The 13770-nt window shown below is 36.3% G+C and overlaps 1 protein-coding gene across 1 annotated transcript in view; it reads left to right on the top strand.

Moving 5' to 3' along the window:
• Nucleotides 1-11958, top strand: part of LOC126293719 (uncharacterized) — a 180607-nt gene extending 168649 nt beyond the window's left edge. The window contains exon 6 of the mRNA XM_049987031.1: nt 946-11958. Coding sequence (XP_049842988.1) covers nt 946-1059 — 114 coding nt within the window. The 3' untranslated portion in view covers nt 1060-11958. The remainder of the gene's footprint in view (nt 1-945) is intronic.
• The last annotated feature ends 1812 nt before the right edge of the window (nt 11959-13770 follow it).

Below are 13770 nucleotides of genomic sequence, written 5' to 3'. Positions count from 1 at the left end.
TCAAGGGTAACTGCAGCCACGGTCTCCAAGCTGATAATACATGCTGCTGCAAGCGTCGTCGAACTGTTCGTGCAGATGGTTGTTGTCTCACAAATGTCTCCATCTGTTGACTCAGGGGATCGAGATGTGGCTGCACGATCCCTTACAGCCATGCAGATAAGATACCTGTCATCTCGAATGCTAGTGATACGAGGGCATCCTGAACCCACCGATTCCATATTCTGCTAACAGTCATTGGATCTCGACCGATGCGAGCAGCAATGTCGCGATGCGATAAAGCGCAATCACGATAGTCTACAATCTGACCTTTATCCAAGTCGGAAACGTGATGGTATGCATTTCTCCTCCTTACAAGAGGCATCACAACAACGTTTCACCAGGCAATACTGGTCAACTGCTATTTGCATATGAGAAATTGGTCGGAAACTTTCCTCACGTCAGCACGTTGTAGGTGTTGCCACCGGCGCCAACCTCGCGTGAATGGTCTGAAAAGCTAATCATTTGCAAATCACAGCATCTTCTTGCTGTCGGTCAAATTTCGCATCTGTAGCACTACATCTTCGTGGTGTAGCAATTTTAATGGCCAGTAGTGTATTTATTTGTCATTCAGTGAACTATGTAGTTCATTTATCCTGTAATTGATCTATTAGGAAACTTACTGTTGTTATTTGCATTTGCACAGATATTTATTGCACCCATCCTGGATTATTATACTGTAGTTAATAACATTTTTCATGTCAGAGTTTATATTATTATTGTTGTTATTATTATTATGTAAACACTGACAACACCGATTGCATATGAATATGCTCAACAGTGGAATAAAACATTTGTATTTGTATTCAGAACATATTTTTGTCTGTTTAATTCTTAAGTGACTCTCATAAACTACAAACAAAAGGGAAGTGAGGAACTGCAGCGGCTACGGCTCCTTTTCTGTCGCAGGGGACGAGCAGCGACTCGGAGAGCCCGACGGAGCCGATCAGCCAGCAACAGCAAGCGATGGCGGTGGCCGTGCAGCAGCTGCGCGCCCGAGTCACCCCCGCACGCACCTCCTAGGCTCACCTGTCATACTACCGAAGATAACTGTCCGTGTAATAAAACACCCAGCTGGCAAATCTTCCAATAGAGCAATCAAACCAGAGTATGTGTGTAATGCAGTTCTTCATCGTCGTAGTAACATTATAAGAGCACCTTTAAAAGACTCGTCTGTTCTGATGAGGTAAGACAAATGAGTTAGACCCACACGAGTTCTGCTCCAGCAGCAGCAGCAGCATTATGAGGTGCAACTGCACATAATTGGAGATTCACACCCCTTCCCCCCCCCCCCCCTCCTTGTGTCCAGTTTCCCACATCTTTTATTGTCAACAGTGTCGTTTCTGGTTTAGGATGAGTCATTAAAATGAAAACTTTTCATAACTGTAAAGGTACAGGAAGCAATAAATGCTGCAGTGTGGTTACTGCCAAACAAACACTTTTAACGGAGCACAGACAAATGGTGAATGTCCTGACAGTTATCATATCTTGTGCTGACACAAGCTTCATGACAACAGAGAAAGCAGGCAGCACATTCACAGGAATCAGAGTATCAGGCACAATGGGGAACCTGTGTGTATTTCCTATCATCACAAGTGGCTTGCAAAAGTTCATTCTCTCTCTTCCTGCACAACAACATTATTTACACCCCAAAAAATCTTAACTGACAGTTTTCCATGATGACTCTAAGATAAATACACTGAGAATTACAACTAAAGTTGAGATAGTTGCTATTGTAATTGCTTTAAAAGTCAATTGAGGATAATACTTGTAATGAAACTGTTGCAAGTGAAGATGTTAATCTGTGGAATAGCTGACCAAACACGGTCAAGTAATGAAGACAACAAACTGATCATCTTAGAGAAATAACCTTTTTTTGTATATAGCCTTCTGTCTTAACCACAGATGTCTTTTACTGAGAGGTATTTCAATTTTTCTGTGTAAAGAAACTATTTTTTTTCATATATAGTGAACAAAACTGGCAGAACTACAAAGAACTGCTGTCAGTGTGTACACACTTGCAGGACTTCTACAGTGTAGAGTTGCGATGGTCATTTCTATTACAAATTGGAGAGCAATTTTCCTAGGCAACATGAGAAGACACCAGAAAATTTAGTGCAGTAAACATTGTTAATATTCTAGTTACCATTTCATCTTGTGTCTTGTAACTTGAACAACAAACAACAGTTGTGAAAATATGTTACATATGTGTAAACCAGCATGTTATCATTAAAACTGTTTAGGAAGTTGCCTAATGTTAAGTATTGCACTGAATATGGTATACTGCTGAAAAATCACTGAAACTGTTCAGGAAGCTACAATTACATATTTCCAGCATTATGCATAGATATGTAAGTAATTTGGAGCTACAGACTTTTAAATGTCTATCTTGATACACTATTTGTTCCTTTTCTCATCTCCCAACTATTGAGAATTGTAAACTGTGTTTTGTGTTCGTATTTACACATATTAAGAAGGAGTTTCAATAACATAGACACACAAAAAGTACACCTATACAAACAAAAAATTTAACCAACTTAAAACTCTTAGTATTGTTCATCATGCCATTTATCACTCTCATACTAAATCATTGTCATCATCATCATCATCATCATCATCATCATCTTCTTCTTCATTGTTCCTTCCTCCCTTTCTGGTGCCTGTATACAGGCTATTTTAGTGTTGGATTCCCATTCCTAAGTCATTTTAAAGCTACTGCCAGCCCCCAGCCCCCCTCCCCTTCTCCACCACTGCTATCTCCTGCTCCATACCCCACTTCAGTGGCTGGATGGGACAATTCATGCACTCTTCTGCTTACATCCAGTGTAATCACATAGTCAGATATGGCATCATTTGTTCAAAGTATTTGCTCATCATGTACCTGAGGTGGGATATGAGAATCAACCTGGTACTTACCTAGGGAGATGTGGAAAACTACCTAAAAACACAATCAGGCTGGCTGGCTGGCACACCAGCCTCCACCACTCAGTCTGGGATGGCCGAGAACTGGGCACTTAAGTACACACAGCAACATATGCAGGTATTATCATCTTCATTATAATTAAAATGTAACACTCTTTTGTACATCAAACAAATTCCCTAGCAATTATTCAGTGTACAAAGCACCAGAAATGGTGAAATATGAAGCAATACACATGAAAGTGACTTTTTAAAATTAATATTTACATATCATTTGCAATACAATAAACTTGGAGAAAAATGTGAAAGTCTTTAAAAATATTCCATTCATGCCACAGATATTTCACTCGAATGTTCACTGGAACACTGCATTGATGGATTCCATTTCATAGAAATAAAACAATAATGACTTGCTAAGAGTGTGGCTGCTAGTAGCTAATTCTAGCCTCCATGTATGTAAATATTATTACAAGGTTTGAATTCCAAATATATTATCTCATTTCTACACTCCAAGGACATAGTTAATAATTTTGTAATTTTGCTATTGACTTTGTCTAAAGAAACCTACCTTCTTTCCCTCAAATAAATGTTTGAAAATATTAAAACAGTCTTCTTACTGTGACTTAAGTAAACAAGTGAAATTTCATGAACATCTTCAGCTCATATCATGTAACCTGCATTAACTGGAATGGACATTCCATTGTAAGTTGCATTAATTTATTCAAATGCATGCACTGAAATGTTCCAGAGCAGCTTTTCAAACACATTTTCTGTTATGTCACTACAGCAGTTTGGCATATAGCAAAATCATATGCATGTATCAGCATTAGTCAGAATTGGTCTGACTACTTACTGTACTTTATCACTGACTTTACATGTCCCTTCATTCCATAATTGTTGGTCTGAATAACTCTTCAGCCAAATTAATCTTATATACATTTCTATTTCTCAGCGTATAGTGTGATGCTATCAACAGTTTGTAGCTTCCTCTCTGTTCTCATCTTCACAGATACTCCCCAAGAAAGTATTGAGGCAAATAAACATACAAATAACATGCGGCCAATGAAGATTTCTAGGTATGGGATACACTGTAATATAAGAAACTGAAAATGTACTGAGCAATAATAAATTGGACAGGCCTCAAAATTAACCTACGAAAACTGAAACTGATATACTAACTAGCTTACTACACCAAACACATGTCCTTCCATGCACCAAAAAAGGTTGCCATGCTCCAATTTCTTATAACTTAATAGCCTTTTGCCTGAAGCAACCTACATGTTGATATATGCAATCAGACTGGAGAAAGTACCATGAAAATATCTGACAACACCTACATACAGAGCACACATTTAACTTGGGAGCAGATAAGTTCACAACTTAAAGGTAGACAGGCTGTACCACTCTGTGAAGTGTAAAACATCTTTTTGTCCAGGTGCAGATAAATGAGCCCCTAGTAAATGTTGATGGTACGTAGTAGTAAAACAAAACCCTCTACATGATGGGGACAGAAGAGCTGTTTTACAGATTATTGGAAGTAGTGCTTTAGCGAATTTTCTCTCAGCAGCATTTTGCAAACAGAGCTCAATATTTCTTCTGGTGACCACAAATTAAACTCCACTGAGCTCTCTGTAAAACATTTGTATAGACCATAATGGGCTGTTAACAGCCCCAGTGAAATTTCTAAAATCCTTTAGTCATCTGCTTTCATATTAACTGGGTGAGTATCCAAATGCCTCCAACAGCATTCAGTACCAGGTCATGCAAAACTTTTCTAGAATGCTACCAAAAAGTTTAAGTATTCCATTCACTCACCTTGTCTTACATGTTCATTTCTCATACTGCAGTGATATTGTGCAAAGAGAATGAAGTTTTTTTTCTTTTTGTACTGTATTGCACTTTCGTTTATGCAGTTATCCACACAAGCAGCTGGTGCATAAGACGTTGATCAAGTCAGTTAATATACAAGGCAGGTGCTTAGTGATAATAGATTTAACACATTACTCATACACTTTAATTTCACATGCATACATATTTATATTGCATACTGAATCTGAGAGCTGTACACACCCATACTACACATGGGAGTCTTGAACTGCAGCACTGGTAGATACTGTGAACATCACAGGGTCATATGACCAATAACTGACTCCCCAGCCCCACCCTATCTTGCTGCCTCACCAATCTCCACCTCTCTTTCAGCATAACAATATGTATACAATTAGAGTTGCCATTATATAACACATCACAGAGTTCTTGCAATGCCAGATTTGTCTGTCTCAAGCTTTTGATAACTTCCTCCATCTTCACTGTCAGGAGAATGTCGTTAGGTACTTAAGTTGGCCAGATTGTCACAGAGATGTCATAGAGTCATGGAACTTCCATACGGTAATCCGGCCAATCTTAGTAACTGACGACCTGCCAAAATGTCTCCTGTCAATGACGAGGGAGGAAGTTGTTGAAAGCTCGAGGCTGCAAAATTTAACACAGCAAGAACTCTGTAAAGTATTTATTCGGAGATGTAGAGACAAAAAACTACATTTGCATATTATATGCCACAATTTATGCACTCAGAGAGTTATCATTACAGTAAAAGCTGTGACTTAAATTTTTCAAAGACGTAGGAAAAATCAGAAAGGAAACGTTACAAAGTAAGGAGCTGTCAATGACAGAAGGTCTCAAGATAAGTGACAGAGAGGGAGAGGGAGTAATGAACATGGTGAAGAAATGGCCTCTGTCAGAATGCAGAGGTAATAAAGGCAGAGTCAAATTTATAAATGCACCATGAACTTTAAACAGCAGCCTCACTACCCATTTTCTATGAAAGAGAGAACAAATTAAAAAACTGACCTTCCTGAGCTCCACTTGTCAGTTTGCCTTCTATGCCGCTTGCAAGAAGTTACTGGCTTTCTTAGCATGGAGGATGGTCACCAACAAACAGCTACTACCATTCTTTAGTCAGGAGTCACACAACACATATTAAAATAACAGAATAATTTGAGAGTCTCCATTCAAACAACAGCTTCCATAAACACTGTACAGATGTTAAAATCTTCTGGGTTATTAGGCTGCATCATGTTTCTTCTAAAATGATCATTTTAGAAGAAACATGACACGGCCTAATAACCCAGAAGATTTTAACTTCAGTGACAACAGCCATGAAAGCCTGCAGACTTACATACTATACAGCTGTCACTGATGCCAACATATTAACACAAATGGTGCAGTGACTTCCATGCATAGCTATCCAAGCCATGTTGATTGGTGGAATAAATTTTCATCACCAGCCTAAGCAGAACGAATAGTGATGAAAAGCTGCCAATCATCAGATTATGTGCAGAAGTTTGAGATTAAATTCAAAGCTCTCCACATTGTCTCACAGAATGGGAATTTGTGACAATGTAGGCAATTTTTGTCGTGTGTATGCCAATAGCAAACAGTTTATATGTAGCTGCTTTTCCAATAGTGGCTTTCTCCTTACTGAAAAATGCATAATTAGCTAATTTCGACTGTTATATTATTGTCAAGCAGGCAATCATTATGAGCTAGTGAATAGTATATTTTCTCATTATCGATAATGTCATGTACATAAAACCACACTGTGCATGTGAGCACTAAGATAATCACCATAATAAACAATCCGCTTGCACTTGTAGGTGCCTACATTCACACTGCATGTGTACCATTTGGTTTTCTTATGTTTTTCACTGAATTGCTCAGTCAACACACAATTGTGTAGAACGGGTACACCCATATACATCACTCACAAATCACAAAAGGAAGCTGCCCAATGAGGTACAAATAAAGAATAACTTTCCAATTTAACTTGCTGAATCCCACCTGACAGATACCATATGGTTTTTAAATAAATAACATTCTATGGTTGTCCTTATGGTTTACCAGTGTTGAACTTTAACAACCTGCATCCACCACATCACACTCTTCTGAATAATCTGTTTTCTGTAGATTCATTTTTATCATCATTCATATTTTTCTACTGTTACTCTGTTTTCTCCTCAGCTTCTCCACTTTCTCTTACACTTTGTATGTTCTCTCATCTTAATTCATCATTACATTTCACAGAGTAATGCAGTTTCTCACAATCACAGAAAGGTATGTCCTCAAATCACATCAGTTTTAGAAAAGTAGAATTTTGATATCAGTGAAGCTCCATTCAGCATAGTCAGTTGCTGCTATTTCACTGCACATGTAATGTGAGCGATGATCTTTCCCGGAATTGTTTTATATAGTACCATACAATACAGCCTCCAAGCGATGGAAAAAAGTACACCCACAATGACCAGAAAAATTCTGTGGCCAGTAGTTCGAGAAGTGCACTCAGTATAATTAGCTGGACAGGGAAGGATGTTTCCTCACAAATCTGCATGTCCTAATCATAAAATGCTGATACCTGACTGAAGATGAACATGGACTGCATAAGGCATATCTACATACTCAGAATGAAACACATACAGGGGTATTTACAAATCAAGTAGAAAATATATTTTAATACTAGCAATTCATAATACCGAGAAATATATTTGTTTTGTAGAAAATGTAAGTAGGTATAACTGCTAACAAGTCATAATATTTATGTCACAAATGGATCTGAAATTTTCTCTTCAATGTGGTAGGTTACTAATGTGATGGTGCTGGTTTTAATACAGAGTAGGATACGTAACACCTACTATGAAGTTATATAAACTGTTTTCCGTGAAATGTGTATTATTCTTTCCTCTTCAGTGTTCTCTCTGTCTTAAACTATAAATGTGGCACAATTAAAGAATTCTAAAAATGAAAAAGGCTATAAAAACTCTACTTCTATGAATGTCTTTTCTAAAGCAAATACCTCATGTTTTCACTATTTCATAATCAACCATTTTGTAGCTCTATGTAATCGCTAGGGAATATTTGTAAAGGCTATGCCCAGAAGAAATGAATTCATTTTAGTAATGTCGTGAATATGACTGCTAAGTTCTGCCTTGTATAAATTTTCACTCAAATCTCAGTGTTACCTATAAAAGAATTTCCATTTATTTTTGTAACAGCAGCAGAAGATGAATGCCAAATCGTGAAGAAATAATACTATAAAATAATTTGAACTTCCTTTATATAAATCCGTTGTTACTGCACATTTGATCAAGTAAGTGTAGTTCAACTTATTTTGCAAGTTTGAGAAGGCAATGTCATTAACCTTGGAATTTCCCTGCTGTACTGAGATTACAAATCAGTCATCTGCCTATAAACAACTGTACCATGTATTCCTCCAAAGCATTCTTTTATTTTAGTAATGTGTATTATTTATTTAGTTGCTCATTTTATGAATCACAAATTATTACACTAAATAGATATATTTTCCTGTACCATCCTCATTTTACAGATTTATATATTACTTAAACAGAAATGTGCCAAAAAGAAAATGATAGTTCTCATCTTCTGCATCTTCAGATGGAAATTCAATATTTTAAAAACTTTGAAAGAATAAATATATTACAGTGTATATTTCTAATACATGAATGACTGTAAATTAAGCATAGAAAGGAGGTGTGAATCTTGTGTGTATGTGAAATTGTGTGTACGTTTTGTTGTGCATGATGAAGAATGGAAGGAGATAAATTCATATTAATGAAAATGTAGCTACAAAAACTAACCATATTAAGAATAATATGAGTGAAATTTTATTTTGTGTATAACACCAACAGAGTATTTGTATTTTTTTCCTGTCCAACCACACAATGTCCATTATAAATTAAACAAAGTTATAACTATCATTCAAACAAGTTTTCTATACCACTGCTCTCTTTGGTTGCTTTTAGAATGCCTCAGTTTCCTTAAGTTGATAGAAACTTGATCAGCCTCTCTAAATCCTGAGTGGAACATTTGTTCTGAAAACTGTGTCGATAAAAAACAAATCTTAATTTGTGGACAGTAAACATATTGTTATTCATTGTTTCAAAACTTAGTTTAAGGTCTAAGCACGACAAGTAAAACTTACACAAATAATGTGTGTTCTGAGATTTCATTTGATACAGGTAGCACACAGAAGAAATTTGTTTTCAAACACATATTACAATAGTCAACACAGATGTAATAAATTTGCAGCTTTACATATGATGTGGAGGGCAAATTCTCTTTTCTTAGAAAATAATAGGGTGAGAAAACACACACATTCTCTCTCTCTCTCTCTCTCTCTCTCTCTCTCTCTCTCTCTCTCTCTCTCTCCTCCCTCCCTCCCTCCCTCCCTCCCTCCCTCCCTCTCCCCCTCTCTCCCTTCCTCCCTCCCTCCCTCCCTCTCCCTATGTCTCTCCCCCCCTCCCACTGTTGTGTGTGTGTGTGTGTGTGTGTGTGTGTGTGTGTGTGTGTGTGTGAGAGAGAGAGAGAGAGAGAGAGAGAGAGAGAGAGAGAGAGAGAGAGAGAGAGAGAGAGAGAGAGAAATTTTTTAAATCAAAACCTGTAATATTGCTGATGAAGATTTCAGAACAAATATTCCATCTTTAAGTAAGGTATCCCATATGATACTGATGTGTAGCAGCTTGTGAGAGATATGTTCAAGCATATCAAATGTCTCACACAATTTCCAGTCCCATGTGCTACGCATTGAAATCCCAATGAATCTTCTATATGAATTTAAATCCAGTAGACAGAACATATGTTTTCAATGTACATTGCTTGTAATAAAATATCTCTCTTCAGACAGTATAGATACGGTTGTTAACAGTGTTTCATTTATCAATGTCTCAGGCTTCTAGATCACAGTCCAAGGGTCACTATTACTATAATTGTAATTGGTTACTGGAATTATTGATTTCTACTGACTAAACACAACAAAATAATTTAAGAATGCTTACTGAAGAGAACAGTGGTAAGATTTTGTGACTGTATAAAGGAAGTGACAACATTTACAAAGATTCAGTTCATCAGACAACAGATGGACACTATAGCAATGACTGAATAGCCTGTCTGTAACCCTCCTTGCAGTTTCTGCTGTGTTGTGAGTACTGTTTCTAGCAACAGCAAACAGATTAGCTATACCAATAGAAGAATGTGATGCTTTATTTCTCAGAAGTACAGTGGTGTCATATCAAAGAATATGGACAAAAATAGAGGCATAAATAATTTTAAATGCAATCACAACTTCAGTAGAATAAAATTTTGCCATCACAATATAGCATCACTCTGAGTGACCTTTTCTGCTTCCTGTATAATTTTAATTTAAATAGTAAGCATTAAAAATTACACAGTGTTATGAAAGTTCTCTTGTGATAGAAAAGCAGGGATCTGCCAAAAACAGGTCACTGTGCAATTTCACACTTCATTTCTGAGGTGGCATAATGTAAAATTTTGTTTCATTAAATTTTTATTAAGGATTTCTCTGTCGCACTGTGGAGTGCTAAAATTATCTGCTTCATCCTTTTGCCTCCACTTCACCAGAAAACTTCATTCGATGCCACATAAATTTGGAAATCTTCTTCTGTTGATCCCAGGCAATGTTAAACTACATATATTATGAATCTCTGGATGTGCATTTAGTAGACTTTCACACTCACACTTCTACTGACAGTATCTCTTTCTCCAAGACAAACATTAATGACAACAATATAAAATCATTCACAGTTCAAAACAGGAAGACTTCATTTCCAAATAACATTCTCAATGCATTTTAAAAGCTGTATAATACATATGTTTGAATAGCAAAGTAAGATAAGATACACATAATTTAGTTGAAAAAATAAATAGGTGGCTCATCAGACTGGCCCCATAAGTGAACCATGTAATAGTGACTTGAACATTTGGTTCCTTACTCCAGTGAAACAGAGGTAAGGGAGGTTAAGAGTTGATCAGATATATCCAAGTTAAGAGAAACTTACAGTATATCAACTGGAAAAAAAGAAATTTAAAATTAGCAAGGGCAGCAAAATGATGAAGTAAAGGAAAACAGCCATAGAACCAAGGAGTACTGAACTAATGTAAAAGTGAAAATATATCAGACAGGCTAGAAGAAAAAAAGTAATAAATTCTGAGCAGGCAAGAAGGGAGAAACCAGAAGGATGTCGCCTCAAGATCACGTCAGAAAAAAAAAGTGACACCCTTTAAGCAAAATACTAATAAACCATGTTTTACAAGGTCTAGAATTGACAGGATTCGACTCTTTAATAATGAGTTATATATTGTTATGAAGCATTGATAAATAAGAGGATTGGCGAACAAAGCAGATAATACTTTGGAGATAGAAGTAGGCAGAAGCCAAAATGTGAGAGAAGAACATGGGGAAGAGGAAACAAGGTTATCTAGTTTGTTTGGGCAGGAGGATTTTATCTGTGGGGCTGGAAGAAAAACACTGTATATGACATGAGAGAGCTAGATGAAAACTCCAGTTAAAGCTAACATACATATCAGTTCTATTATTACATTCTTGTCAGCTACACTGTACAGCTTTTTTATAAGTCTTAGTTTTTGTTCCCTGCATAAAATTCTTCCGAAAACAGTTGTCTATGTATTGCTGCTCTAAATTTTTAACATTGTTCCCCCTCTCTCACAAGGAATACATTTGACAAAGAATGAAATACCCACCACTCAGCTTCTGATGGTAACCTGTAATTCTGGAATTGCCTCAATTCTGAATTCGAATGATTTGCCTTTTAACTTATGTATAGCACATGAGAGCTTTCTGAGAATGTATGCAATTCCTTCACAAATAATGGTATAATAACTCAAAGTGAACAGAAAATTTCAACAAACTCTGAACTCCACACCACTGTATCTTCAGATTTGATGAATGCAAAACTGCACACAAAGCACACCAACAGAAACTGCAAATTATAATTTATCATTATATGTCCATGTCCATGGCAATGTCCGTTCAAATGATTGTGGCCTTTATAAGGAATGAAAACTTGTTCCAATGTGAAAAGTTATATAGTTTAATGTAAATTATCAGCAAATTCACCTCTATTGTACTGATGATATGTATAGTGCCATTTCAATAAAAAACATAAATCAACATTTCTGTCTGGATATATTTTCTCCCCACCCCCATTGCCCCATCACACATAAACAGTGGAAAATAATGTATGTTCTGTAGACCTGAAACTGAAGGAAATGTGGATAATATACAACAATGAATGCAAATGAACCTCTAGCAATCTTTCTGTAAACACGTGAAAGCCTGGTTTACCAGGACAAAGATCTATATAACTTAAGGCAAAACATGAAAAACAAGATCCCTCCCAAGAAGTTAACAAAATGGTGGCAAAAAGAAAACAAGGAACAAAACAAACTGTCTGTGAGTGAAACATGATAAACAACAATAGAGATTAAAGATGTGAGCTAAGGGGATTGGGTAGAGGGGACATATGTTAATGGTTACTGAGAGAAAAAAAAAAGACGAAGCACTCATTGTATTTCACAGCACAGAATCCACTTCTAACAAACCACAGTTTTAGATCTGTTACTGCCCTAACGTATTTTAACATATTTTTGTATTGTATCCCTTATAAAAGTGTGAACTGAAGATCTGTAGACACTTAATTTGCTACTGTTAACTGTACACTTCTATCTACTGTACCTTGCTTTAGATTACATATTCTTTCTACAGCTGCCTATCAAATTCAGACTCAAGTCTATTAAATATAGCATGCCATCTTCAAAACAGGAGTGTCATACAGCACTGCTCTCAGAAGTTTTGCCTAAACCTTAACAACAGTAAACATATATTAAAGCAAGGAACTTTGATGTATGTCAACTTTGACAGTTACTGCACTGCTGTTATTTTGGTTCTACTCCGCACCATGTTAAATGAGTTGTTATATCACTTTTAATGTGATATCCACTTCTGTATTTCTGGTGTTCCATGGAAGTTCGTCAATTACATACTTTTAGTGCACTGACAAAACTGTTCAAAATGATTTTTAGGTAAAAATAATAATATCCACATCTGTACAATGAGGCAATCAGCTGGGTGCATGTTAAACTCATTCAGGACAAATTTGCTGCAAAAGCTGAATAATAGAATATCATCAAGTAGGAGTCAGTGTTAATCAAAATAGTCTGCTAGAGAGACTACACTTATCAGGTTGATGGAATAAAATGGAAATAATCTGACTTTCATTTAAGAAAAAAGATCAGAAGTTATGCTGAGTGGTTAAATACTTTAGAAAGGAAATTCATTTTGCTTACACAGGAAGGGAGAACGCAATGTAGACCATAATGTTCAATAATTGTTCCTGTAACAGAATTTGAATGGCTATTAAAACTGCATGTCACCTCCAGGTGTTATTTCTGATAACACAATGATAGAACTTTGAGTTGGAATTCTTATATAAAATATCTAGCAAATAAATTAAACAGCCTTGCATTTGCAATGGAAATTTTAGCCTGTGCCACTGATATGGCCACCAGGAAAATAGCTACTTTGTATCAGTTATTCGATATGGCATAATTTTTTGGGGACACTCGGGATACATTACACAAATTTTAAAGCTGCAAAAAAAAGAGTCATTCACAACATGTGCTCTGCACAGCTGAGGGCATCATATCAATCGTTATTAAAGACCTAAAAATATTAACTGTCTCCTAAAAATTGACACTCATATGACACAAGACATAAAGAGAAATTTATGCTCACCTTTCATCGCTTAAAACTGTGTGCTCAGACTCCAAACACTAAAATTGAAGCTCTGCCACAAAATATGTAATAGTGGGATTAAATTTCAAAATTCAGGTGTATATAAGATCAATGTATAGGACAGACTGGTAGGAACTTTGAGACCAGATTCAGGGAGCACACCTAATCTCAAAACAAAACAGCATTTAGGG

Source organism: Schistocerca gregaria, chromosome 10 (genome assembly GCF_023897955.1).
Source record: "Schistocerca gregaria isolate iqSchGreg1 chromosome 10, iqSchGreg1.2, whole genome shotgun sequence".
NCBI lineage: Eukaryota > Metazoa > Arthropoda > Insecta > Orthoptera > Acrididae > Schistocerca > Schistocerca gregaria.
This window is presented reverse-complemented; position numbering and strand designations above follow the sequence as displayed.